Source organism: Bos taurus, chromosome 22 (genome assembly GCF_002263795.3).
Source record: "Bos taurus isolate L1 Dominette 01449 registration number 42190680 breed Hereford chromosome 22, ARS-UCD2.0, whole genome shotgun sequence".
NCBI classification, from domain to species: domain Eukaryota; kingdom Metazoa; phylum Chordata; class Mammalia; order Artiodactyla; family Bovidae; genus Bos; species Bos taurus.
The window spans coordinates 57,775,576-57,801,702 of record NC_037349.1 but is presented as its reverse complement, the minus strand read 5'-3'; the positions used below and the strand labels follow the sequence as shown (position 1 = coordinate 57,801,702).

The window sequence follows — 26,127 nt, the reverse complement described above, 5'->3', positions numbered from 1 at the left end:
TCTGAAATGAACCCCCACCCCACCCCCTTCTCGCACCACGATGTCCCCCAGGTTTCAAAGAGTTCAAAAGCTAAATTGGGAACATCGTCACTGCGGTTTTGCCCCAGGGACGGCAGAAACCCGGGGGCTGGTCAAGTTGGGGAATATTCAGCGCTTCTCAAGTGGTCTTTGCCCTACACCACCCACTCCCTGTCCTTCCCTAGAGCAAACTCCTGGTTTCAGCAACAGAAAGCACTTTCCTAGCTCAGGGGCAGGGCAGCCACCTGTCGGCAGCCGTCGCCACCTTCTCAGCTTGGGTTTCTGTATTTTGCACTTTGCCCTAAGCGACCCCTTCATTCATTCCACCACCGTCTCCTGTTTGACTGGGTCGGTCTCTGCCCTGTGTCAAGCACCCACCGTTTTTGCCCGAGCTGGGGAAGGACCGGGTGTGACAGGCCACCCTCTGGGACGGTGACAGGTTCAGTCTGGGGGTAGGTTGTGGGGACCCCTCCACCCCTCGGGGGTGTGGGCTCCATGGGTGGGACACCCCCCGCCCCCGCAAGACAGCTGCAAGGGCAGGTAGTCTTAGGGTCAGAGTCTGCAGAGCCTGGAGGCTGAGGCTGGGATCCTGGGGTTCCAGCAAGATAGTTCTGGAACCTGAGAACTGGGAGGGCTTCAGCTGCCAGGACCCCAGAGCCTCAGAAGCCTAGGTGCCCAGTTCTAAGAGGTGCCCCCCACGAGCTCCGGGTCCTGGGCCCGCGGCTTTGAGCTGCTGGGCTTCCGTGTGGTGCTGAGAACCTCACTCCCAGGACCCCCGGGGTCCGCCTTTCCTGCTGCTCTGCCCTCCTCCCCTCCTGCCCAGGTCACCCAGAGGGCGGCTGTTGCTCTTGTGCCCAGCCTGACCTCCCGACTTGCCAGGACCCCTCAGGGGTCACCGAGGGGCAGGTGAGGGCCCTGGGCTGAGGCTTCTCTCAGGGCCAAGAGGAGACTGCGAGGTCCTGACTGTCGGGGCCCAGACTGGAGTCCCTGCCCTTGTTGGAAACACAGGATGGTGTCCTGGTTCCCCAGCCGGAGCCCCTAGGACTGGGGCTTCGGGACCTCGCCATCGTGTATTCAGAGGTCAGCTTCACCCCTGCCACCAGCAGCTTGAGAGCAAGGGCTGCTCAAGGTCGGATCTGCGGTGTCCTGGGCAGGGTGCCCACCAGAGGCTGGACAGGCCCCTCTCATGTGAGGAGGTGCCCCCTCCAGCCTCCCCGTCCTACCCTGCATGTGTGTGACGGCCTCTGGCCCATGGTGTGTGAGCCTCTCAGAGCCCCAGGCCCCACGTCCCCCCACCCCGGCCCCCTCCTCCTACACCTGGTGCCGCAGGGCAGTCCTGGCAAGCCCACGCTTTGGTCCCATGCTCCTCTGCCCTGTCCCGGGCCCCAGATCAGACCTTTAGACAGAGTTTCCTCCCCTGGGAGCCCCCAGAGGCAGGCCAGAGACTGAGGGACACAGGAAGTAGTTGCAGAAGTGCAGAAGCCATGCCTGTGTGGGAGTTTGGCAGAGTGACCGAGAGGAGACAGTTGACACCCCTTTGCACATGGCTTTTCTTCAGCTGAGGGCTTGCCAACCAATTCTGATTGGTGGGGAATGGCCAGGAGCGTGGAGGGAGTTGAGTGGTGGGAGGTCATCTGTCGGTACATGAAACAGATCCTTGTCTGCGGACAGCTAGGTACTGTAACCTAGTCTTCACCGTCAAGCTGAGTTGTGTCTTATTCCCGTCCACTTCAAAGACCTTGTCGTTTATTCCCCACGGTGATGTCTGAACAGCCGACACATCAAGGGTGATTATTTCGCTAATAAGCTTTTTATCAAGCGCCACGTTGAGCAAAGTGCATTGGAACAAGATAATCATTTAGCCATGAGGTGTGGACATTGCGAATGAAGCGTAGCGTGGGCGTCTCTGCTGCCCCAGGGGCTCCAGTGGCTGCCACGTCCCCTGCCCTCTCTCTTCAGTCCCCTTGCTTTCCGAGAAGGGTGCTCACACCCTCTCCCCGAGGCTGGCTCGAGAAAGGCAACACACTGAGATACAGAAGTAGCTGTTGAGAAGCTTCGGGGCCCAGCGGGCGGGCGGGGGTGGGCTGGGGTGGGGGCCCCATTTTACATCTGTCTCGCCGCGGCTGGGTCGACCCCTCCCAGTGCCACCTACGGTCAGGCCGGAGCTGACGTGGGGGTCCCAGGGGGCCCCAGCCCCGTGGACACGAGGGTCCTACTGCAGCTAGGGCTTTGGGGCTGGGACGAGCGCCCTCGCACCCCTCCTGGGGGTTTTCCACCATCGCCTCTGAGGACACGGTCATGATTATGGTTGGACTTTGCTTACATCGGGGTGGACTCTGGGCGTAAAGCGACTCACCCTCGCCACCACGCGTGTGGTCAACGCCGTGCGATGTGGTTTCTGGCTGCAATTCATTTCAAAGTTGTTTTTTGTTTTTCTTTCTTAGACCATTCATTTTGTTCCCGACCCCGTTTTACTGTTTTAAATATCCTGTCCTCCAGCCCTGCTTGTTTCACATTTCTTGACTTTTTTTTTTTTTTAGTTTTGGATTTTACTTTATATTTTTTCTTTAGCCCAAGCCCTTCTCTCTTTTGCGGCTCCCGACCCTCTGGGGGACCCACAGGTCTCGGTTACAACTCAGCCCTTCCCCTGGTTGTCTTCTCTGAGGCCCAGCTGGAGGCGGGAGGGGATGTTTGCAATTGGAGGCACCCCCAGAGCTGGTAGGAATTCTCCCTGCATATATGTCAGAGCACCCCCTGGAGACCAGAACCCTTTGCCAAGGAAGTGGCCCCAGCACCCGATAATCTGAGCAGGAGAAGCCTCCTTGGGGTTCACTTATGGGAGCCTGCCCCCCACCCCTGCGGGGAGACCGCCCCCTGAGGGCATGTGGTGATGTGGAGAGAGGAGGTGCTGGGCGGAGGACTGCACAGCGGCCAGGGGGCTGCCCGCCTGGCGTCTTACCCTGCTCACCCCTCCCTCAGCTTTGGGCCTCGGCTGTCATGGTGCTCGGGTGGGTGCACAGATGCATCCTGAAGACACGTGGGCCCCGCAGGGCGTGGTTCTGGCTTCTTTTTTCTGGCCACGCGTTCATTGATTCAGTGGAAAGCTTTTCTCTGCAAACCGGGATTGGTGGTCAGATAACCGGAGCGCTCCCTGGTTTTGCTTCCTTCCAGCAAACATTGGTGTGGGTATCTGGTTTTGGGGGGGGAGCCCCTCCTTTCCCCAGCTGGCAGACCGAGGGCCAGCTTGGTCCCGTCTCCCACCCCCATAACCGGTGTCCACTCGGAACGTGGCGCCTGAGAAGGCCAGCGGTGCTGCTGCGTAGGAGACAGATGCTAAAACGGGCCCCCGCCTGAGCCCCGGCGCGTCCCACCCCAAGTGAGAACAGGCCTGGTCTCTCACCCCAGGCGGGCCCCTGCATCGGGGACTGGGGAGACCCGCCCCAGACCCCGAGTGTCTTGTGTGGCTCCGGGGCTCGGGGCAACTCGGGCACTGATGACCCCTCTGCCCACCCTCGCCATCTTCTCTCCCCTTAGGTCCTGGCCTGGCCTTCATCGCCTACCCGAAAGCCGTGACGATGATGCCGCTGCCCACATTTTGGTCCATCCTTTTTTTCATTATGCTTCTCTTGCTTGGACTGGATAGCCAGGTATGTGCAGGGTGAGGGGATGGTCCCCAGGCGGGTCTGCCCCTGGGCGAGGGAGGAAAGGCCTCCCTCCTCGGACACCTGGTTCTGGCAGAGCCTCCCTCTGCGCTGTGATGAGCTGGTTGTAACCCCCAACACACACACACACACACACACACACACAGCACCTCACGTCGCGCCTGCAGCAGCTGCAGCCAGCGAGGGTTCCTGGACCCCGGGGGAGGGAACGGCCCAGGGCGGCAGCAGGATGTCATCTGCACCAAAGCTCGAGCCTTTGACCTCAGCGGGGGAGAGACAGCCTCGGGTGCAGGCCCAGGGGTACAAGGAGAAGGTGAGACCACAGCTGGTGGCACGCGCCGCGGAGCACGGAGCCCCCGCGCAGACCCCGGCGGGACCCAGCACACGAGCCGTTCGGGCAGGCGCCCGACACGGCTGTCTGGGGTGCGAGTGGCCACTGACAGTCCTGAGTGTGGCCACGGAAGCTGGAACCGGGCTGTGCTTGCCACCTCCTGGGGCACGTGGGTCAGCGAGCTTGACCCCCACAGGGAAACCGAGCCCCCAGAGCCTCGCTTAACCACCCCCCCTGCCATCCCCACACAAGCAGGACCCCCCGCTACCCTGTCGTCATTCCCTGCACCTCTTAACCCCCATGTCCCAGCCCTCCAGGGCTTAAGCCTCCCCTCTCCCCGGGGTGTGTCTGTGTGTGTCAGCCGGGGCTGCGTCTGCCTTTGGAGTAACTCAGTCCCAGGCCCACTTGCCCCCATGGTGTTGCTTTGTTGAACACGTTTCTTCCACCCTCGCCTCAGTTTCCTCATCCAGTAAATGGGTATGATTGAATCTTCCTTGCCTTATGTGAAACGCCGGGCGCGTTTCCTGATAGGGAGCAGTCAGCCCGGAGAACATTAGAGCAAGCCCCTGGGACACCTTTCCCTGGAAATAGGCATGTTTTCACTGAGGCCTTATCGAGAACACAGGTGTGGCTCCAAGAGGGGACGGTTGGGGTGTGCAGGGCGGGCTAGTCCTGTGCCCAGGGCCACCCAGGGGCCTCTCTCCGAGGTCAGTCACTGACAGGCAGCCTCGTGTGCCAGCTGGGGGTCCGGATGCCTCACAAAAGTCTGGTCAGCTGGGACCCTGCGAGCAGTGGGGGCTGCACCCCTTCAGGAGAGAACCTTGCCCACCGTCCATCTCTCAGGCAGTGGCCTCGAAGCCAGTGAACAGATGGGCCCCCGGGGACTCAGGACCTGGGAGGTGGGAAGTCTCAGAAGGTCAGGCAGGGGAGAGAGGGCGGTCTGCTAGCAAGGTCCAGAGCAGAGCGGAGGGTTTGCCAGAAAGAAGACCAGGATTAGCAGATAAGACCGAAGGAAAACAACTGGGAGACGGGAACAAAAATAACTGGAGTGGTTGTTGATGAACTTGAGCTGTGTAAACAGCAAGAGGACTCCATCCATCACCCCTGGTTAATGAGCTTGGCCTTCGGAGGCCCCCGGCAGCCAGCTTTTATAACCTCTTCCAGAGCTCTCAGCAAAACCCAAAAAAGAAAACAGAAAGAGGTTAATAAGTGACAAAGCAGGCCATCTCCAGACTGGCCTCTTGGGCGGTGGAAGGGGCATGGGTGGGTATTCATTAGCTTTCCCCTGGGAGGTAGGTGAGGCCTGGTGGAGGCTGTGCGCCTCGGAGCCGGGCTCCCCACGGCCCTTCACTTCGGGAAGCCTGAAGCTCTCCAGGGCAGCGTCGCCCTGAGCGAGCTCTTCTGGTTCAGAGCGTGGAGCTCGCAGCACCAGACGACCTGCCTAATTGACGCACCAGGAAGGGGCGTGGTGGGATTTGAGCCCTGGGATCCCTCCGCTGCGCCTGTATGAACTCGGAGACGTGGGGGAAGGTTTTATAGATACACCAGCACCAGCCGTGATAAGGGCCCTACCCTGTGAGGTGTCCACTCGGACCAGGCTTCACGTGTCACGTGTGGGAAAATCCCATAACGTGAGACTGACCCTCTTAGCCATGTTTAGGGCTTCCCCAGCGGCTCAGAAGTAAAGAACCTACCTGTAAAGGAGGAGATGCTGGTTTGATCCCCGCGTCGGGAAGATTGTCTGAAGAAGGGAATGGCAAACCCCTCCAGTATTCTTGCCTGGAAAAATCCCACTGGACAGAGGAGGCTGGCGGGCTACAGTCCATAGGGTCGCAAAGATTCAGACACAACTGAGCGACTGAGCACCCATTTCTAAGTGTTTGCTCAGTGCATTAAGGACACTCACGTTGTCGTAGCCATCACCAGCATCATCTCCAGAGCTTTCTCATCTTCCCAAACGGAAGTCTGTCCCCACCAAAACCCCCTTTTCCTCCCGCCGCCACCCGGCTTTTAAGCATCAGCAGGATGCTCTCACGTTATAGCGAAGGAAGCGGAGGCTCTGAGAAGGCAGGGCTGTGTCCCTATTAAGTGAGTCAGGTCTGGAGAGGTTGGTGGAGGGGCCATGGTGCCCCCCCAGGGCCGCAGCGGACTCGGCAACGAGGGGCTTATGCCGGTATTGGCCCTGACTCTCAGTGACCCTGGATCTGCCGTCTTTGATTTTCAAATCTCAAAAAGGGAAAGAACCTTTGTCTCTGACTCCTTTACAAGGTTAACGTCAAAGCTGCCGGTCTGCTCTAGTTCACTGGCAGTTTAGACTCAGCACCCCTTTGGCTGAGGCATCAATCAGAGGTCTAAGCCCCTGCCCCCTGTTCTCTTGGGACCCCTTCCAAGAGCTTCTTGGTCATTGTTTCTCTGAACTCCCGGCCCCGTTGAGCTCACGGGAGGGACCTGCTCCCACGTGTGTGTGTTCCCTGATCCTCCCTTGATGCTTCCAGAGAAGTCGGCGGTTGGTCATGTCTTGCAGAAAGGCTGTGGAAGCAAACCTCCCAGTGTCTGCCCCAGAGGGAAGAGCCGACAGGTTGAGGTTTCAGCGTTTGGATGTCGAGTGGACTCTGATGGCCTCAGAGGGCGTGTTGCCTGGCCGAGCCGTTTGGCTGTGGCCACTCCAATTAAAATGCGTCAGCATGCCCTTTCACCCCAAACTGTACCTCTAGACTACTGGGCTGCGGATGGCGGTGCCTACAGACAGACATGGTCCTGCCCAGGTCGGCCACCACGGGGGCTGGAATCTGTCTGCGGGGCACCTTCACTTGAGGTCATGAAGTCACAAAGATCCTTGTGATCTACATCCACGGGATGGGGTTAACGCCCCTGTCTGAGAGCCGAGGCGGCTCTGTGGACCGATGTGGAACGTCCCCCACCCCGGGATAAATCGCTGGGTGCAACGATGGGAAGGTTTAGAAAGACCGAGGGTCACCCTCGAAGGTTACCTATGGACTGGCCTTTCCATCACCTCTGGGAGCCCAGGGATGAGTTCCGGGGGTCACGGGCAGCCCTGGACTCACACACATGGGCCTGTGGGCGCGCACACAACATGTACAGAATCCCCCTGTGGAGCCCACGGGCCCCGCAGGGTTAAAGACCACCGAGTGTCTTCAGTCTGGGAACTGAAGCCCAGACCTGCCTGGGTCACCACCCACAGGTCACGTGCTGCTGTGTACCTGGCCCGGCTGGGTGCCCAAGGCCCAGAAATGGGGGTGCACACCTTCGGCTTCCAGGAAAACCCAGACCAAGCGGGAGGTCGCCCGCGCTGACACACCGGTCAGCAAGTGTGCCGGGCGGAGGGGCCTCAGGGGCGTGGACAGAGCCCTGCGGAGCCCGCCAGGCCCCGCCCGAGGGGCAGGACGCAGCACTCGGAGCCCCTCCTCGGCCTGGACGCGACCCCGCCCCTCTCTGAGCCTAGGGATGCTGGCCTGCTGCTCATGGCTCTCCTTCCCTCCCCAGTTTGTGGAAGTGGAAGGACAGATCACGTCCTTGGTTGACCTGCACCCATCCTTGCTAAGGAAGGGCTTTCACCGGGAGATCTTCATCGCCTCCATATGCTGCGTCAGCTACCTGCTGGGGCTGACCATGGTGACGGAGGTAGGTGGCTCCCGCCTGGCACGAGGGGACCACACCGCCTCCCTGCCGCCCCCCTGCCGCCCCACCCAGCGGCTGCGTGAGAGGGCCCGGCCGACTGAGGTCGTCCCTCCTTTGGGGGTCCCACCCCACCCAGGGGCAGCAGGCGGTGACTCACGACCCTGCCCTCCAGCCAGACGCTCCGCGCCACTGCCCTGTTACCCTGGCAACACCGTGGCCACCTGCTGCCCCCCGGCCCTCCTCCTCCCGAGAAGGGAAGGGGCGCTCCGGCTGAAATCCCCTTTGACAGCAGCTCTGTCCCCACTGCTGTGGGCAGTGGCCCTTCTCCGGCAGGCCTGCAGGGGAGCCGAGCGTGTGAGCCTAGCTGGGGCCGCGGGCTCATCTCCCCAGCGCTCACCACCCATCTCTCCTTACTCTCCAGCACAGGGTTGCATTCGACCCCCAGATCAGGTTTTCACGTCCCCAGTCTTCCTTCCCGGAACTCAAAACAAATGCGTTTCTCTAAGTGTCTGTAAGAAACACCCCCTGAAAGGCAGATCACAGGTTCACACGCCGAGCAGCTCGGTCTCACTGAAGTCTTCTCTGTCGGCCACCGGGGGTTTTAAGCCCCTCCGTTGGAAACAGACTTCAGCGAACCCATTTGTTTTTATGCTAGGAAAGACATGTTTTGCTTCCGTTTCTTTCTCTGTGTGTTTTTAAATTAAGTTTTTACTTTTTGAATTAAATTTGTCATGCCTGGAAAATCCCATAGATGGAGGCGCCTGGTAGGCTACAGTCTATGGGGTCGCAAAGAGTCGGACACGACTGAGTGACTTCACTTTCTAGGCATCTTTTAACACAGTTATCTGGTCCTCACGGCCTCTGCCCAATTTCAACCCCCCACCTTGGGCTTTCTATTTCTTGTTGACAGACCAGAACTCTTTATATATGGAGGGACTTAGAGGCCAAGTAGCAAGTTCTCCTCTGGCTTTCTCTCCGCAGGGTGGCATGTACGTGTTTCAGCTCTTTGACTACTACGCAGCTAGCGGTGTCTGCCTTTTGTGGGTGGCGTTCTTTGAATGTTTTGCTATTGCCTGGATATATGGTGAGTAGAGACGTTTGCCTACTTTTCTTGAGTCTCCCCTTTGGGCTTCTTTCTTTAGAAGCTCCAGAAACAGAATTCTCGTGGGAATTTCATTTTGAGTCAAACACAAAGGCTGTTCCCTGCCTGGACCCTTCCTCTCCAGGCTCCCCTTTCACCACAAATATGACTGTAGCCATGTGGAAGCTTCTCCCCAGGCTGAAGGTTCAAGGTGTGACCGGATGCCTTGACAGACACAGAGCTTGGCCTTTGAGGGGTCTGTCTTTGATGAAGCACCCCTGGAGTCCAGGAATGGTCCATTCTGACCTTCTTGAGTCCTTGGGATGGCCACAGCAGGATTTGGGACTCTGCCTGAGGTGGCCGGTATCTACCCAGTGACCCATGAATATCAGATCCTTTCAGATAAACATGTGCTGGGTCTGTGCGGTGTGGAGGTGCACACACCTGGGTGAGGCCCTGGAGACACCCCCTCCTCGCCCCACGCTGACCCCACAGCCCTTGAGCCCCTGCCGTGAGGTTCCCAGGGCGGATGCTGTGTCTGGGACGCCGGATCACCGTCCGTCTGCCTCTGACTCTTGCAGGCAGCGATAACTTCTACGATGGTATTGAGGACATGATCGGCTACCGGCCGGGGCCCTGGATGAAGTACTGCTGGGCCGTGGTCACCCCGCTTCTCTGTACTGTGAGTGTCCTTCCACACGGCTGTGGGCAGCCGTCCCTACCCCAGGGCTCGACGGTTTCACCCGCCCGCCCATCGGGAACTCGGCGTCAGTTCAGTGCTGGCCTCCGACAAACCCGTGTCAGCAGGGCCTCAGGGCCAGGGCCGGGCTGCCACTGTCCGCTCAGACCACGGGGAGCTCAGGGGGCAGACTGTCCCCCGTGGGGCCGGGCCGCCACTGTCCGCTCAGACCACGGGGAGCTCAGGGGGCCGACTGTCCCCCGTGTTTAGGAACCGGGTGCCGGGGGATCCCCCCAGGGATCTCTGTCTCCAGGCCACTGTGTCCCTTTTTGTGGGGCCCCCGTGTCCCCATTTGTTAAACAAGGAGGCCGACCGATGTGGGGCTGAGAAGCGGTGACTGCGTAGGCCGTCACTTTACCCCCGAGAGCGGCTGTGCCCTCTTTTCATCTGAGCTACAAACTGCCCCTCACAAAATGCCAGCCACTGTAGCAGCCAGCGGGATTCCCAGATGGCGCCAGTGGTAAAGAACCCGCCTGCCGACGCAGGAGACGTAAGAGAGGTGGGTTCGATTTTCCCCTGGGTCGGGAAAATCCCCTGGAGGAGGGCACAGCCACCACTCCAGCATCCTTGCCTGCAGAGTCCCCGTGGACAGAGGAGCCTGGCAGGCTGCAGCCCGTGGGGTCGCACAGGGTCGGTGCAAGTGAAGCGACTTGGCACCTGGGCATACTCACACGTGTGCATGTTTGTGGTTCATCCTAAGGGCATCCTGCCCAGCTCCGCCTGGGTGGTCAGGGGCACGGCAGGCGGTCTCTCTACCACTCGAGCCATGTGGGCATACGGGATGCAGAGAAGATGCGGGAAGGTGGTCCCATGGGCGGGAGCAGCCTGCCCAGAGGTCCCAGGGGGCACGGGGTGGGGGGGGCTGAGACACTGGGAGGAATCAGGGGAGCCGGAGCGTAGCTGTGCAGGAGGGGGCAGTGGGCAGGGGGCCAGGCATTGCTGGCCAGAGGAGGGGCTTGCGTCCAGAAGGCCCTGGGGAGCGTCAGGGGGTTCTGAGCAGGGCAACCGCTCCGTCAGCAGACGGGGAAGAGTGTGGGCCCCTCGGGTGGGCCCCGCCCTGGCCCCAGAAGCCCCTGACCGCCGCTTGTCTCCCCACAGGGGTGTTTTATCTTCTCTCTTGTCAAGTACGTACCCCTGACCTACAACAAAGTCTACACGTACCCTACCTGGGCCATCGGGCTGGGCTGGTGCCTGGCCCTCTCCTCCATGGTGTGTGTCCCATTGGTCATGGTCATCCGTCTCGCCCAGACCGAAGGGCCGTTCCTCGTGGTAAGCACCCAGGGTCCCCCAGCCTGGGGGATTTGGGCCAGGGGCAGGATGCTGAAGGCCAGACAGCTGTCGGTTTGCTATGTGCCCTGGGGTGCCGCGCTGGCCCTCTCTGAGCCCCAGGCCCCTCCCTGGCCCTGCGGCGTGGCTGAAGCTGCGGGCAGGAGATTGCGTGGTGGGAAGATGGGGCAGCAGCGGCACCTTTGCGGGCCAGGCAGCAGGCCAGGGGGCAGCGGCTTCAGATGCCAAGATGAGAGCCAGGGCTTCACCCCCAGAGCAGGGGGGCCGGGCTGTTTCTGAGACAGGAGCTGGGGGGAGGGCTGAGCCCAGCACACGCTGGTGTCCCCCTTCCCAAACCGGTGGCCCCGATTGCTGCCGGACCCTCGGAAAGAAGCCCCCTCTGCACCGCGCAGAAGCTCTGGCTCCGGGGTCTCTGCCCCCGCGGGTCTCCTCCCCTCACTCCCCCGCCCACCCCCCCGGATCCTGCCGCCATCCTCTCTGAAATTCCTCCAATAGTCCTGGAGATTGCAGGCCCTGGCTCTTTCCAAGAAATCCTTTTCTTAGACTTTCCCTTAACCTTTGGGCTTGGGCTGGCTCCAGGACGGCCCTGTTTTGTTCTGGGCTGTTTTTATTGTTATTCTCTTAAAAATCTGGAGCCAGGATGTCCGGGGGCCCTGGCTCCCTCCTGGGCTGGGCAGTTTCCTTGTGGGCAGGGGACTGGTTGTGGGGGAGATGTCGTTGGTTGGGGGTTGGTGGGGGCGGGGGCGGGGGGTGGAGGAGGGGACAGGCCTTCCCGAGACAGAGGAAGTAGGCAGGGGTGTGCCAGGGAGGAAGCCATGAGGCTGGGGTCTGTCTGGGCCAGGAAAGCCTCTGGGGTGTTCCTGCCGCACTGGGTCCATTGTGTTTCCTCAGAGGCCACAAGGAAGGACCCCAGGATTCAGCCAGAATGCTGAATAGCCCTCTCATTTATCAAAGCACCGACATAATGTGCCTGGGACAGATCCAGCCCCTCCCCCAGGAATTTCCAGGAATTTCTCTTGCCACCCAGAGGCTGAGGGTTATTTGGAGGCATTGGATGGCAGTGCTGAGTGCTCAGCGCTCACAGCCACCCCAAGAGATCACTGCCTTCTGTCCCTTGGAAGCCTGATTTTAAAATCCTGCTCCATCTCAAGTTTAGAGGTTTGGGCAGAGCGGGGTTGGTGTCGAGAAGGAATTCGAGGCCACCCCCCAGGTCACATCCGATCCTCACGCCCCAGACCCGACCTGACTGTTCCCCGAAGCCCCCTCCTCTGAAGGCAGCCGTCCCAGCTGGGGTGCCGGGGGACCAGGGGCGGGGGTCTCAGGCACCATCCCAGGAGGTGGTCAGGCTCCCAATTCTGGTGCACCCCCCACCCCGGGTTATCAAAGAGATGTGGGCCTTGGCTTGCCAGATCTTGTGGTTTTTAAAGAGCAGGTGGAAATCTGGATTTTCAAATGAAATAGTGTAGCTTTTACCAAGCAGCTTTGGAGCCTTGTTGTAAACCTGAAGTGAACGTGGATGCCGAGACAGAGGGTTTCCTGTTAACCCTGCTTCCTCTTGAAGCCTCTGAATGGACACCTGGCAGGAGGTGGGCTGGGTGGTGGGAGCCCTGGGTCAAGTCTCAGCTCTGCTTTGGTTTTCTGGGTGCCCTGAGAGGGGCTCTTTTTCCCCCTCACCCATCCTGTGATCAGGCAACCTGGGGAAGGACCAGCTGCCCTGCGTCAGGTGGGGGTCCAGCCTCTGGCCTCTCTGATGGGCAGGGCAGCGCAGATACAGGCAGCGTGGTCTCCAGGCCCCCAGCGGGGACGTGGAGAGGGCAGGACCTGTAGCTTGTGGAGATGGGGGAATTTGGGAAGGAGCCGTGGGAGGTTCAAGAGAGTCACCCAGCCTCGGGCATACAAACTGCAGAAACTCAGCTGCTTTGCAAGTCAGGGAGACAGCGGGGCCAGAATCCCGAGGAGGCGTGCTTCAGCTCTGTGGGGGAAAGAGTGTGGAGGCATGAGTCCCCTGGCGCTCAGCTGTGTAAAGCAGGACTTGGCCAAGGAAGCTACCCGCCGGGAGCTCTGCCCTCGTTCAGGGCCTGGGGCGCCTTGGTTCAAGGCCTCTGTTTGCCAGTGGATGAAAAATGGGAGGTGCAGAGAGGGCAGGGGTTTGGCGGAGGTCAAGCACACTGGTGGGACGCAGGGTGAAGAGGGAAACCGCAGGGCCTGGCCCGCCTCCCCACACCTGCCCCTTCCTTCTGCAGAGACTCAAGTACCTGCTGACCCCGAGGGAACCCAACCGCTGGGCCGTGGAGCACGAGGGGGCCATGCCCTACAGCTCCCGCATGGCCGTCAACAACACGCTCAGGAAACCCACGCACATCATCGTGGAGACCATGATGTGAGCTCTCTCCGTGGACAGGCTGCTCTCCTGCTGTTTACTAACATTAGATTCTCGTAGGACCAGGTTTACAGAGCTTTATATTTGCACTAGGGTTTTGTTTATTTTTTCAATTGTCACAGAAAATGTTACTCTGTGTGTGTGTGTGTGTGTGTGTGAGCGTGTGCACGTGTGTGTGTGCATGTGCAGTGTTGGGTGTATGGGTATTTCCTTTTGATTTGGGGATGTTTTGTACAAAAAAAGCAAACCCACGGGCAGCTGTCTGGGGCAAGGCAGAACTTTCATACGGAGTTAGATGTATTTTATGGGGACTTGGTAAAATTTTCTTTGTATTTTTTTTTATGTAGACACATAGAGATTGTCAAACACTTTTACCACTTGAATAGATCTTGCCAGCAATAGATCTCATTTTTAAAAGCAGTTCTTCGGTGCTTGTGCAGCTGGCAGAAAGTTCTGCCCCCCACACCCCACCAGAACACTGGGTGGGATTTTAAAGGTGTCGTACCCACAGACCTGGTTCAAGTGAAGCAAACAGCTGTCTGGCCAGACCCCGGGGGGGCTGGACAGAGGAAGGTGCCTAGTGACGCTTATCGTAGCCAACAAGAGAGGTGCCCAAACCGTAAACCAACCCCTCAAGTAAAGGGACTCAGAGTCCACAGAAGGGGCCCAGAGGCGAACGTCTGATGCTGAGAGCGCCGGGAGCCCCTGCGTCAGGAGGGTCCCTTTTATTTCAGGATTGAGGGTGGACAGTCAGGGCGAGAGGGAGAGGCATCCTTCCCCGGGGCGTCCCCTGGAGTGAGTGGAGGCTGGCCCCGCAGGAACTGGGGGTCTCAAGGCTCCAGACCTCACACGGATGGGTCTGTTGCCTTAGAAGGGGGCTCCTATCAGCTTCCGGCTGACCCCCCAGCTGGCATCTCTCAAAGCTGCCTGTAGGAGAAGCGTGATTGGTGAGGGGTGCGGGGTGAGCCAGCGGACCGAAGGATGTGCGCCCAGGTGCCCGGGAGGAGTGCTCCTCCCCTCCTCTCTCCACCCTCAGCTCGTCCTCGTCTCCCAGAGGCTCTTGTTAAAGACCCCGGCCCGGGGCCACCCTGGCGCCTAGCAGGGAGCACCGGGAGCAAGCTGTCATCGGGGCGAGGTGCTCCCCACACTCTCCTGCGAGCTCAGGCACAGGTGCAGCCCACGCGGATCACCTGTGTGAGGAAGCGCCAACGCAGCGCTTTCTCCCCTCCCCTGCAGAAGCCGGGGTCAGGCGTGCAGTGGGTGGGACCGCGGCAGAAGCTGAGTCAGGGCAGGCACCCTCAGGCGGGCAGCCCACTCTGAACCAGGACGAAAGGCACCCCACCTTTAGAATCCCGCCCAGCTCGCATCTGGACCTAAGCTGTGCCATTTAAACAGACACTTCCAAGCCCAGAGTCTAAAGTAAACCGGAACAGCGTCACGCACGAGGGCAGTGATCGCCTCGGGGGCCGTGGAGCGCGGTCTGGGTCAGCGTTCAGAGCAGGGCTCTATGAGTCCTGGGACCCCCCTCCCCAACCCCGGGCAGGGCTGGGGCCTCAGGTGCCACCCTCCCAGGGGGCAGAGGGGACTCTGAACCTCCCATCTTTGGCGTGTGGTCGCAGTCCCCCGTCTCCATGGCGTATACTCTGCCAAACAGCACCCCATCCTGTTCCAAACCGTAGGCAAGTCTGCGTTCCCATCTTACTGTGTACTTATGGTTGCCACCATGTCTAAGTCGATGGTGTGGTTTTTGTTTTTTCCTGGTTTTATCGAGTAGCAATGTGACCTCTTCTTTGTCTTATGGAACCTTAGTAAACTAACCACTGTCAGAGACTGGGGACAGGTCATGTGCAGGGGCTTGGGGGCCTCGGACCCCGGTGAAAGGCCACAGCGTTTCGGGATGGTTGGCAAATCGCAACATTCTGGAAATGGCCCGAAAAAGGCCCCTTCTTCTACGATTCCCAGACCAAATTCTAGACCAAAGACACACGCAGACCAAGTCCCCAGGCCCCGCCTGGAAGGAAGGTCAGCCACTCTCCCAAACCAGGTCCGGGGCACCTGGCCCCAGCCTCGAGCCTCCTGCCTGACCGCCTAGCTCTTGTGTTCCCGTAGAACTCAGCTCTGTGAGTACCTGGTGTAATGACGCGTGCCTCTGACGTCTCCGCATAAAGGAAACTTGTCGTGAGGCTCATGAGTCTGGTTCGCCTGTCTCTGGGCAGCCCCCCTTCACCCCCAGCCGTGCTCTACCTGGGTCGGAATTCTGATGTTTGCAGCCAGATCTGGAAGGGAGGCAAGAGGGAGGCTTAAAGGATGTTTCTAGAGGTGCAGAAATGGGGAAGGGCCCCAGGACAGTGTCACCCGGGGAGATGCTCCGTGGAGCTGGGCCTGCCTGGGCCCTGTTCATTGCTGTGGTCCCCAGTGATGGAGGGACTTCATGGGTCCCCCAGTCAGCGCCCTCATTGGCAAAGGGGCACGTTCGCCTTGAAGACCAAAGACCAGCCTTACGGCAAAGGGCATGCTCCGTCCCCAGAGTCCGGGGACCCTGTGAGCGTCCTCAGGGGCCAGCTGGACCCCAAGCTGCAGTTCAGTGGGACTGGCAGCCCCGGCCTCCTTGGCCCCCCACCCAGCAGGCCTCTAGGAGCCAGGCGTTGGGAGCCTGGGAGATCCTGCAGGAGATGGCAGGATCTAGCCTGAGGCCACGTGGGACATTCGTAGCCATCACAGAGCCTTGGATAGTTTCTGGGCCCTGGGCAGCTCCCTCTGCAAAACCTCTGGTCCCGCATTCTCACCCCAGGTCCCCCAGACGGTGGAGGAGGGCAGTGTAAGGGGAGAGGGGGTTCTTCTCAGCCTGACCCAGACTGCCCCATGTCCCCAGGTGCCACACAGCGGTCAGCGGCACAGCCAGCATCTCCCAGCCCTCCCCACCACCCCCCATCCCTCCCCACCCCCAGGCCTCAGAGACTGGCCAGGAAAGAATCCAAGGGAACCCCCTCGAGGTGGCCAGAGGTCCCATCCAGCTCTCAGACCCAAGGTCGGGGGGCCAGGCCGTCCACGTGGACGCCGTGAATATCACTGTGCAAAAAACCCAACAAGCACAATACAACAAAGCTCAGGCATCGAAACTCGGAGAGGGGCGTGGACACCAGCAGCCAGGAGCAGCCCTGGTCCCCGGAGGGGCGCCCTCTCCAGGAGTGTCGCCGCAGACACCTTCTGCTGCGTTCCCTGGGCGGGCGGCTGCTGAAGCGTCTTATTATATATGTGACTTCAAATTGAGATGTCCGCTTCATTTTTTTTTTTTACCCAATTAATTTTCAAATCCCTAGCAACTGTGACTGTATTTAGCACAAGAGAAAGCTGAGAACGTGGGTCCTTGCCTCCTTCCAGAAATGTCTGGTTCATCAGGACTTTTTTTGAAACTTCAAACTATTTTTAAGATATTTTAAACTTTTGTAAAAGAAAAAAAATATATCAAGCAACAAGAGACTCTTCTGAGGAGCATTTGTATTTGAATGAGATCCTTGGTGTGTAATTCAGTCTCGCTGTATACAAGCTTTTGTGTATAAATGTTTTCTGATACGAACCCCTGTATTTTGCAGGGTGTTTCTTTTCCTCTTTGGCTTTTTAGATAAATATGTATATCAATATTTTAAATTCATCTTTGCTTTTTTTTTTTTAAAGGAGTTTGTAATCACCTTATAACATGAAAATAAAATTTCCTTTTAAAATCTGAAATGTGTGGTTTCCATTCTGACACAGCCGTTTCTCTGTATGTTTAGCAAACTCTTTACCGTTTGCAGAGGGCTTTCAGCCCTGCCCCGGGGACATTCCTCAGAGCGCCGTGTTATTCGCTCAGATTGGAGACACTGAGGTGAATGTCGTGGAGTCCCAGCTCTGGTTGGAAAAGAATTTCCAGACACGGAGTATTTCAGAAAGGAGTGGGTTTATTAAGAACAGACAGCAGAGATAATGAAGGCGCCGCAAGCACCCTCAGAGGGCTGACCCCCCAGCAGACCAGGGAGAGCCCATGCAAGGTTAGCAGCCAATTCTTAGTCTCAAGACAGAAAATTCCTGGCATTAGGTGATTAGTTGGGGCTTCCCTGGTGGCTCAGACGGTACAGACTGCCTGTGATGCAGAAGATGCGGGTTCTATCCCTGGGTTGGGAAGATCCCCTGGAGGAGGGCAGGGCTACCCACTCCAGTGTTCTTGCCTGGAGAATCCCATGGGTGGAGGAGCCTGGGGGCTACAGTCCATGGGGTCACAGAAGAGTCAGACACGACTGAGCGACAAACCCTTTAGAGCAACACAGGCTGAGTGCCAGGGTGAGCGTTTCTGCCTAGTTTGCACTCAGGGGGCCTGCTGGTGATACCCAGGGGGGCTTTTGGCAATTGTGACGAAGGGGCTCCGCCCACTTCGGAGGTGACCTTGGTTCTGGGCTCTGCTTCTGTGGCCGTGGGGCAAGATTCCGCAGTAAAGAGTCAAGAGGGGACAGTTTGCCTCAGGACGCAGAAGTCCCTGAAAGTGTGGGCAGTGGAACTCAAGTCCCTGAATCCCTGGTCGGCTTCAGCAGCTTCTAATAATAGGGCTCGGCCAATCACCTGGGCCCGGGCGGGGTCATCTGATCGAAAGTGCCGCGGGCCCATCGGAGGTGCTGCCCACCACGCGCTGGCACCAGGCACCACCCCACACTAACACCCTGGTCGGGCTCTGATCGCCACGACCCGGGGGCGCTGAACACAGGGCGGCTGGTGAGAGACCAGCCCCGCCAGGAAGGGCCCCGGACACTGGGCCCTCAGAAGGGACAGCCGTCAGGACCCCGAGGTCAGGGTTGGCGCCGCCGCGTTTGGGCTCAGGAACTGTGAGCCCAGCCCGCTGGTACAGATGGGAGAACTGAGACAGGGAGACCAGCTGGCTGCCCTGGGGTCACGGGGCAGGGGACATCTGGGGCAGCATTCACGCCCACTGGCCCAGCCATCTTTGTGAGTGTGCGAGGTCAGGGGGCTTGAGGGGTCTTTCCTCCCACTCCTGAGACCAAAACAAAAAGCAAAACCCAAAAAACAGCCCTTCTCCCTAACTCCTGACACAGACACGAGGCTGGAGTAAAACCTCCCTCCCCGCCCCTTCTGGGCACCTAACCACATGGCCTGTGTTTGTGTCCTGGTCCATCCCTGACTACCTGTGTAAACTCCGTAACCTCTCTGCCTCCAATCACCCCTTTCTGTTGCTGGCGTGACGATGCAGCCGCCTCCAAGGCCATTGGGAGAATCTGGAAGGGAATTTTTTGTTTTCTTTAGGTGGTTCAGTGGTATGGTAAAGAGTCCATCTGCAATGCAGGAGACAGAGGTTCCGTCCCTGGGTGGGGAGGATCCCCTGGAGGAGGACATGGCAACCCGCTCCTGTATTCTTGCCTGGGAAATCCCACGGACAGAGGTGTCGCAAAAGAGTTGGCCACGACTTAGCGACTCAACAACAACAAATCGTTAATTTGCAGCGTTGTGTGTCAAGTATAAAGCAATGTGATTCAGTTATGCACACATGCTTGCTTTTTCTGATTCTTTTCCATTGCAGGTTATTACAAGGTACTGAGTACAGCTCCCTGTGCTATGCAATGCGTGGTAGTCATTCAGGCGTGTCCGACTCTCCATGGCCCCATGGACTGCAGCTCGTCAGGCTCCGCCGTCCCTGGGATTCTCCAGGCAAGAATACTGGGGTGGGCAGCCATTCCCTTCTCCAGTTCTATACAGTAGGTCCTTGTTTATTTTATATATCGGTGTGCATGTTATTTGTTAATCTCAAACTCCTAATTCATCCCCTCATCCCCTTTTGTAAGCATTCACTTTGTTTTCTGCATCTGAGTGGATTTCCGTTCTGTAAATAACTTCATTTGTATGCTCATTATTCCACAAGTAAGTGATATCATCGGCTGTTTGTCTTTCTCTGGTCTCTAGGTCCATTCACGTTGTCGCCAATGATACTATTTCATTCTTTTTATGGAAGGTTCCCTTTTCTCCACACACTTTCCTGCATTTATTATCTGTAGACTTTAAAAAAACAAACCTTTTTTGGGAGTCTTAGTTGCATCCTGTGGGATCTTTCTTTGCGGTGCGTGGGCTGCAGAGCCTGCAGGCCCGGTGCTTGGCGGGACACAGGCACGGAGGCTGAGGCACGTGGGGTCCACACTGCACAAGCCCCGTAGTTGGCTGGTCGCACAGGCTCTGGAGTTGCGTGGGCTCAGGTGCCCTGTGGCCTGCGGGGTCTTAGTTTCCTGATCAGGGATGGAACCTGCATCCGCTTCATTGCAAGGCAGATTCCCAGTCACTGAACCACCAGGGAAGTCCCTGGACTTCTGAACGACGGCCACTTTGATTGGTGTAAGGTGATAGCTCACCGTAGTTTGGATTTGCATTTCTGTCTGACAATTAAGGATGTTGACCATCTTTTCATATGCCTGTTGGCCATCTGTCTTCTTTGGAGAAATAACTATGTTTTATGCTAAGATTGATGGGATGTGTTTTTTTCCCCCATATTAAACTGTATGAGCTGTTTTTATATTTTGGAAATTAATTAATTCCTTGTCAGTCACATCGTTTGCAAATATTTTCTCCCGGTCCATAGGTTGTCTTTGTTTGTTTGTTTACAATTTCCTTTGCCGTACGAAAGCTCTTAAATTGGATTAGGTCTCATTATTTTTGTTCGTTTTTATCTCTATTACTCTAGGAGATGGATCCAAAACTACACTGCTGCGGTTTATGTCAGAGTGTTAGGCTGATGTTTTCCTCTAGGAGTTTTATAGTTTATGGTCTTATTTTTAGGTCTTTACTCCATTTTGAGTTTATTTCTATATATGATGTTAGAGAATGCTCTAACTCTATGCGTTCTTGCCTCCTCTGGTGTGCGTTGGCTGGCCAAAAGTGTGCGGGTTTATCGCTGGGCTTTCCAGCCTGTCCCGTTGATCGTCAGGCGTGTTTTCTGTGCCAGTGCTCTTGTGCTTTGAGACTGTAGCTTTGTAGAACTGCCTGAGGTCAGAGAGCTTGATTCCTCCCTCCTGACCCGTGCTTTCCCAAGATTGCTCTGGCTAACTTTTGTGGGTCTTTTGTGTTTCTATACAAACTGGAAAAAAAGAAAAAAAAGCGGTTGTTCTTGTTCTGTGAAAAACGCCATTGGGAATTTGAAAGGGATTGCCCTAACTCTTTTGAACTGTGGCGTTGGAGAAAACTCTTGCGAGTCCCTTGGACTGCAAGGAGATCCAACCAGTCCATCTTAAAGGAGATCAGTCCTGGGTGTTCATTGGAAGGACTGATGTTGAAGCTGAAACTCCAATACTTTGGGCACCTGATGCAAAGAGCTGACTCATTTGAAAAGACCCTGATGCTGGGAAAGATTGAGGGCAGGAGGAGAAGGGGACGACAGAGGATGAGATGGTTGGATGGCATCACCAACTCAATGGACATGGGTTTGGGTGGACTTTGGGTGTTGGTGATGGACAGGCAGGCCTGACGTGCTGCAGTCCATGGGGTCACAAAGAGTCAGACACGACTGAGCAACTGAACTGAACTGCCCTGCCTCTGCAGATTGCCCTGGGCGGTGTGGTCATCTTAACAAAACTGAGTCTTCCAGTCCGAGAACGAGGTAGACCTCTCCATCTGTTAGAAGGAGCCTTGCAGAGCACTCAGACGGTGCTGGGCTCACAGCCAGGCTGTAGGACCAGTGCCCCCTCTCCGTCTTGCCGGTCCAATCCACACCTCCTTCCCATCTCAGATGTGCCCCTAGCCTGTCCCCCCCCCAGCACTAAGGAGAACAGCAGTGCTCTGAGCACACGTCTGGCCCCCCAGCCACGCCGGTCCAGCCACGCAAACGCGCCTGATGTGACCCAGGGCCTGCCTGCACCCCTCCCAGAGATGGGGCTCACGCCATCCTGCGAAGCCGATGGCATGGCGGCACTTGCTCTGCCCACGCAGAGCCGTGGTTCCCCCAGCCAGGTCCACACTGCCCCCTGGGCTCCTCCTGCCCTGGAGGCCTGGGAGAGACTCAGGGGCGTCCCTGGGCCCCCACCCCCAGGCGAAAGGAGCTCCGTACAGCAGACCCACTGCTCACCCACATCAGTGGCTCCCCCTGCACCCAGGGTAAAATCCGCAGTCCCCAGCCAAGCCTCACTACCGCGCCCTGCCACCTCCAGCCCCGCACCCCTCCCTGGCCTGCTTTCTCTTCCTGGCCCACCGGGCTCCGTCCACCTGGGGGTCCTTGCACTTGCTGTGTCCTCTGCCTGGACACTGTTCCTCCAGATCTGAGCATAAGTGTCACCTTCCTGCCCCCTGAGCTAAAACCCCCCTGGTCACTTTACCCTTGACCCTCTGTTGTTCCAGCCTCCAGGGCCCCCTGTCCCTCTTGGAATCATTGGTGGCCCACTCACTGGTAAACTGTCTTCCGTGAGGATATGAGCCCCCGCATGCACACAGGCCTTCGTCTGTCTCGTCTGTGCTGTCTGCCCAGGTGGGAGAATGAGGCTGTGTGTGTAAGCTTAGTTGCTATCTGTGTCTGAGTCTTTGTGACCCCATGGACTGTAGCCCACCAGGCTCCTCTGTCCATGGGATTCTCCAGGCAAGAATAGGTTGCCATGCCCGCCTCCAGGGGATCTTCCAGACCCAAGGATCGAACCCAGGTCTCCTGTGTCTCCTGCATTGCAGGCGGACTCCTCACCTGCTGAGCCACCCAGGAAGCCCAAGTACTTTACTACTTTTTGAGTTCATGAATTACTCAAGAGCAGGTGAGCTGTGACAAGATCCAAAATAAAGATGACTCTTGCCAGGCTGGGATGTTCCTTCTTCATTTTTTTCTTGAAGATATTTTTTTTTTTTTTGATGTGGACCATTTTTAAAGTCTTTACTGAGTTTGTTACAATATTGTTTCCGTTTTATGTTTTGCTCCTTTGACTGTGAGCCCTGTGGGATCTTACCTCCACGACCACGGACAGAACTGGCAGGCCCTACACCGGAAGGTGGAGTCTTAACCACTGGACCGCCAGGTGAGTCCCTCTTATTTAAGCCGACGTATACTTCGCTTACAACATTATGTGAGTTTCTGAGGTACACAGACTAATTCAGATATATATACAATAGATACAGATATTCTTTAGATTCATTTCATTATAGGTTATTACATGATACTGAATTTAATTCCTAGAGTTATTTACTAGAACACTGTTGATTATCTGTTATCTGTATAGTGTTGGTGTTCAGTCGCTCAGTCGGGCCCGACTCTTTGTTACCCCACGGACGGCAGCACGCCAGGCTTCCCTGTCCTTCACTATCTCCCAAAGTTCACTCAAACTCAAGTCCATTGAGTCAGTGATGCCATCCAACCATCTCATCCTCTGTCGTCCCCTTCTCCTCCTGCCTTCAATCTTTCCCAGCATCAGAGTCTTTTCCGTTGAGTTGGCTCTTTGCAGCAGGTGGCCAAAGGGTTGGAGCTTCAACTTCAGCGTCAGTCCTTCCGATGAATATTCAGGGTTGATGATCTTGCAGTCCAAGGGACTCTCAAGAGTCTTCTCCAACACCACAGTTAAACAGCATCAATTCTTTGGCTCTCAGCCTTCTTTATGGTCCAACTCTCACATCCATACATGACCACTGGAAAAACCATAGCTTTCACTAGATGGACCTTTTTTGGCAAAGTAATGTCTCTGCTTTTTAATACGCTGTCTAGCTTGATCATAGCTTTTCTTCCAAGGAGCAAGCATCTTAATTTCATGGTGTAGTTACCATCTGTAGTGATTTTGGAGCCCCCAAAAATAGTCTGTCACTATTTCCATTGTGTCCCCATCTATTTGCAATCAAGTGATGGGACTGGATGCCATGCTCTTAGTTTTTTGAATGCTGAGTTTTAAGCCAGCTTTTTCACTCTCCTTTTTCACCTTCACCAAGAGACTCCTTAATTCTTTGCTTTCTGCCATTAGGATGGTATCATCTGCATATCCGAGGTTATTGCTATTTCTCCTGGCAATCTTGATTCCAACTTGTGCTTCATCCAGCCCAGCATTTTGCATGATGTACTCTGTATACCATGTATGCAGGTCAGGAGCCAACAGTTAGAACTGGACATGGAACAACAGACTGGTTCCAAATCAGAAAAGGAATACGTCAAGGCTGTATATTGTCACCCTGCTTATTTAACTTCTATGCAGAGCACATCATGTGAAACGCTGGGCTGGAGGAAGCACAAGCTGGAATCAAGATTGCCGGGAGAAGTATTAATAACCTCAGATATGCAGATGACACCACCCTTATGGCAGAAAGTGAAGAGGAACTCAAAAGCCTCTTGATGAAAGTGAAAGAGGAGAGTGAAAAAGTTGGCTTAAAGTTCAACATTCAGAAAACTAAGATCATGGCATCCAGTCCCATCACTTCATGGCAAATAGATGCAGAAACGATGGAAACAGTGAGAGACTTTATTTTCTTGGGCTCCAAAATCACTGAAGATGGTGACTGCGGCCATGAAATTAAAAGACACTTGCTCCTTGGAAGAAAAGTTATGACCAACCTAAACAGCATATTAAAAATCAGAGATATGACTTTGCCAACAAAGGTCCGCCTAGTCAAAGCTATGGTTTTCCCAGTAGTCATGTATGGATGTGAGAGTTGGACCATAAAGAAGGCTGGGGGCCGAAGAATTGATGCTTTTGAACTGTGGTGTTGGAGAAGACTCTTGAGAGTCCCTTGGACGGCAAGAAGATCAAACCAGTCCATCCTAAAGGAAATCAGTCCTGAATATTCATTGGAAGGACTGATGCTGAAGCTGAAACTGCAGTACTTTGGCCACCTGATGCACAGAACTGACTCATTTGAAAAGACCCTTCTGCTGGGAAAGATTGAGGGCAGGAGGAGAAGGGGACGACAGAGGATGAGATGGTTGGATGGTATCACTGACTCAGCGGACATGAGTTTGAGTAAACTCTGGTAGTTGGTGATGGACAGGGAGGCCTGGCGTGCTGCACTCCATGGGGTCACAAAGAGTTGGATATGACTGAGTGACTGAACTTGAACAGAACTCTGCATATAAGTTAAATAAGCAGGGTGACAATATACAGCCTTGACGTACTCCCTTTCCTATTTGGAACCAGTCCATTGTTCCATGTCCAGTTCAAATTATTGCTTCTTGATTTGCATACGGGTTTCTCAGGAAGCAGGTTAAGTGGTCTGGATTCCCATCTCTTGAAGAAATTTCCACGGTCTGTTGTGATCCACAGTCAAAGTCTTTAGCGTAGTCCATGAATCAGATGTTTTTCTGGCTCTTCTTTTAATCCCAAGCTCCTATTTTATCCCTTCACCCCATATTTCTCCTTTGGTGATCGTAAGTTTGTTGCCTATTTCTGTTTCGTAAATAAGTTCATTTGTATCAATTTTTCTAGATTTTACATTTAATTGATATCACATAATATTTGTCTTTGTCTGACTTACTTCACCTAGCATATTAATCCACAGGTCCGTGCATGCTGCCGCAAGCGGCATCATTTCATTCTTTTCTGGCTAGTAATATTCAACTGTGTGTGTGTGTGTGTGTGTGCGCGCGCGTGCGTGGCGTCTTCCTTGCCATTCAGCTGTCAGTGGACACTTAGGAGGCATTTGGGTCTTGGCTATTTGTAGGTAGTGTTGCAATGCATGTTGGGGAGCAAGTGTCTTTTCAAATTACGGTTTTCTCTGGTTATATGCCCAAGAGTGGGGTTGCCAGATCATAGGGTAGATGTCTTTTTAGTTTTTCCATAAAAACCCAAATACTTTGCTCCAAAGTGGTGGTTACCAGTGCACATTCCCACCAGCAGTATAGGAGGGTTCCCCTTTATCCAGGTCCTCACTCACAACTCTTGTTTGTAGACATTTATAAAAATTATTTTTATTGCAGTATAGCCGCTTTATAATGCTATGTCAGTCTCTGCTGCATAGCAGAGTGAATTGGCCATATATGCCCTATTTTTGGATTTCCTTCCCAGTTATGCCATCAGAACAGATTGAGTAGACTTCACAGTGCTATACAGTAGGTTCTCATTAGTTACCTGTGTTATAAGATCCCTTGGAGAAGGAAAGAGCAACCCAACCAGTATTCTTGCCTGGAAAATCCCATGGCTGGAGGCGCCTGGCAGGCTACTGTCCATGGCCTTGCTGCGAAGAGTTGGACATGACTGAGCAACTTCACTTTCATTTCACTTTCATACATAGCAGTGTATATCTTTAGTATACAGTCCACAGGATTCTCCAGGCCAGAATACTGGAGCGGGTAGCTGTTCCCTTCTCCAGGGGATCTTCCCAACCCAGGGATCGAACCCTGGTCTCCCGCACTGCAGGTGGATTTTTCTGTAGCTCAAACGGTGAAGAATCTGCCTGCAACACAGGAGACCCGGGTTTGATTCCTGGGACGGGAAGATCCTTTGGAGAAGGGAATGGCTACCCACTCCAGTATCCTTGCCTGGAGAATCCCATGGACAGAAGAGCCTGGCGGGCTACAGTCCACAGGGTTGCAAAGAGTCAGACACGACCGAGCGACTTCACTCCTGCGAGTGTATGTCTTTAAGTGCCAGTGCCCCAGTTCCCTCAGCCCCAGCCTTGCACATGTTCTCTGTGTCTGTGTCTCTATTTCTCCTTAACGTAAAAGCTCATGTTTATCATTTTGGGGGGTTCCACATAGGAACAACATTATGCAACGTAGGTTTTACTCTTTCTGAGTGACTATACTCTGTTTGACAGTCTCTGAGCCCATTCACAACTCTGCAGAAGGCACGATTTGGTTCATCTTAGGAACAATATTCCACTGTACGTATGACACACGTCGTGTTTGTCCATCACTCTGTTGCTGAATATCTAGGCTGCTTCCGTGTCCTGGTTATTTTAAATAGAGTTATGTGAACGTTGCAGCGCCTCTATCTTTTGGAATCACGGTTTTTACAGGTATATGTAGTAGACATTATTATGAAACCCATTCTGACTGCTGCCAACTGATACCTTATT

At 55.6% G+C, this 26,127-nt stretch overlaps 1 protein-coding gene across 10 annotated transcripts in view; it reads left to right on the top strand.

Moving 5' to 3' along the window:
- SLC6A6 (solute carrier family 6 member 6) overlaps positions 1–16,866 on the top strand; it is an 84,015-nt gene extending 67,149 nt beyond the window's left edge. For 9 of the 10 annotated variants that reach the window (XM_024982400.2, XM_024982404.2, XM_024982403.2 and 6 more), the window contains 6 exons: positions 3,553–3,665; positions 7,516–7,653; positions 8,632–8,734; positions 9,313–9,413; positions 10,569–10,739; positions 13,001–16,866. In XM_024982400.2, coding sequence (XP_024838168.2) covers positions 3,553–3,665; positions 7,516–7,653; positions 8,632–8,734; positions 9,313–9,413; positions 10,569–10,739; positions 13,001–13,141 — 767 coding nt within the window. In that variant the 3' untranslated portion in view covers positions 13,142–16,866. 10 annotated transcript variants of the gene reach the window in all.
- The last annotated feature ends 9,261 nt before the right edge of the window (positions 16,867–26,127 follow it).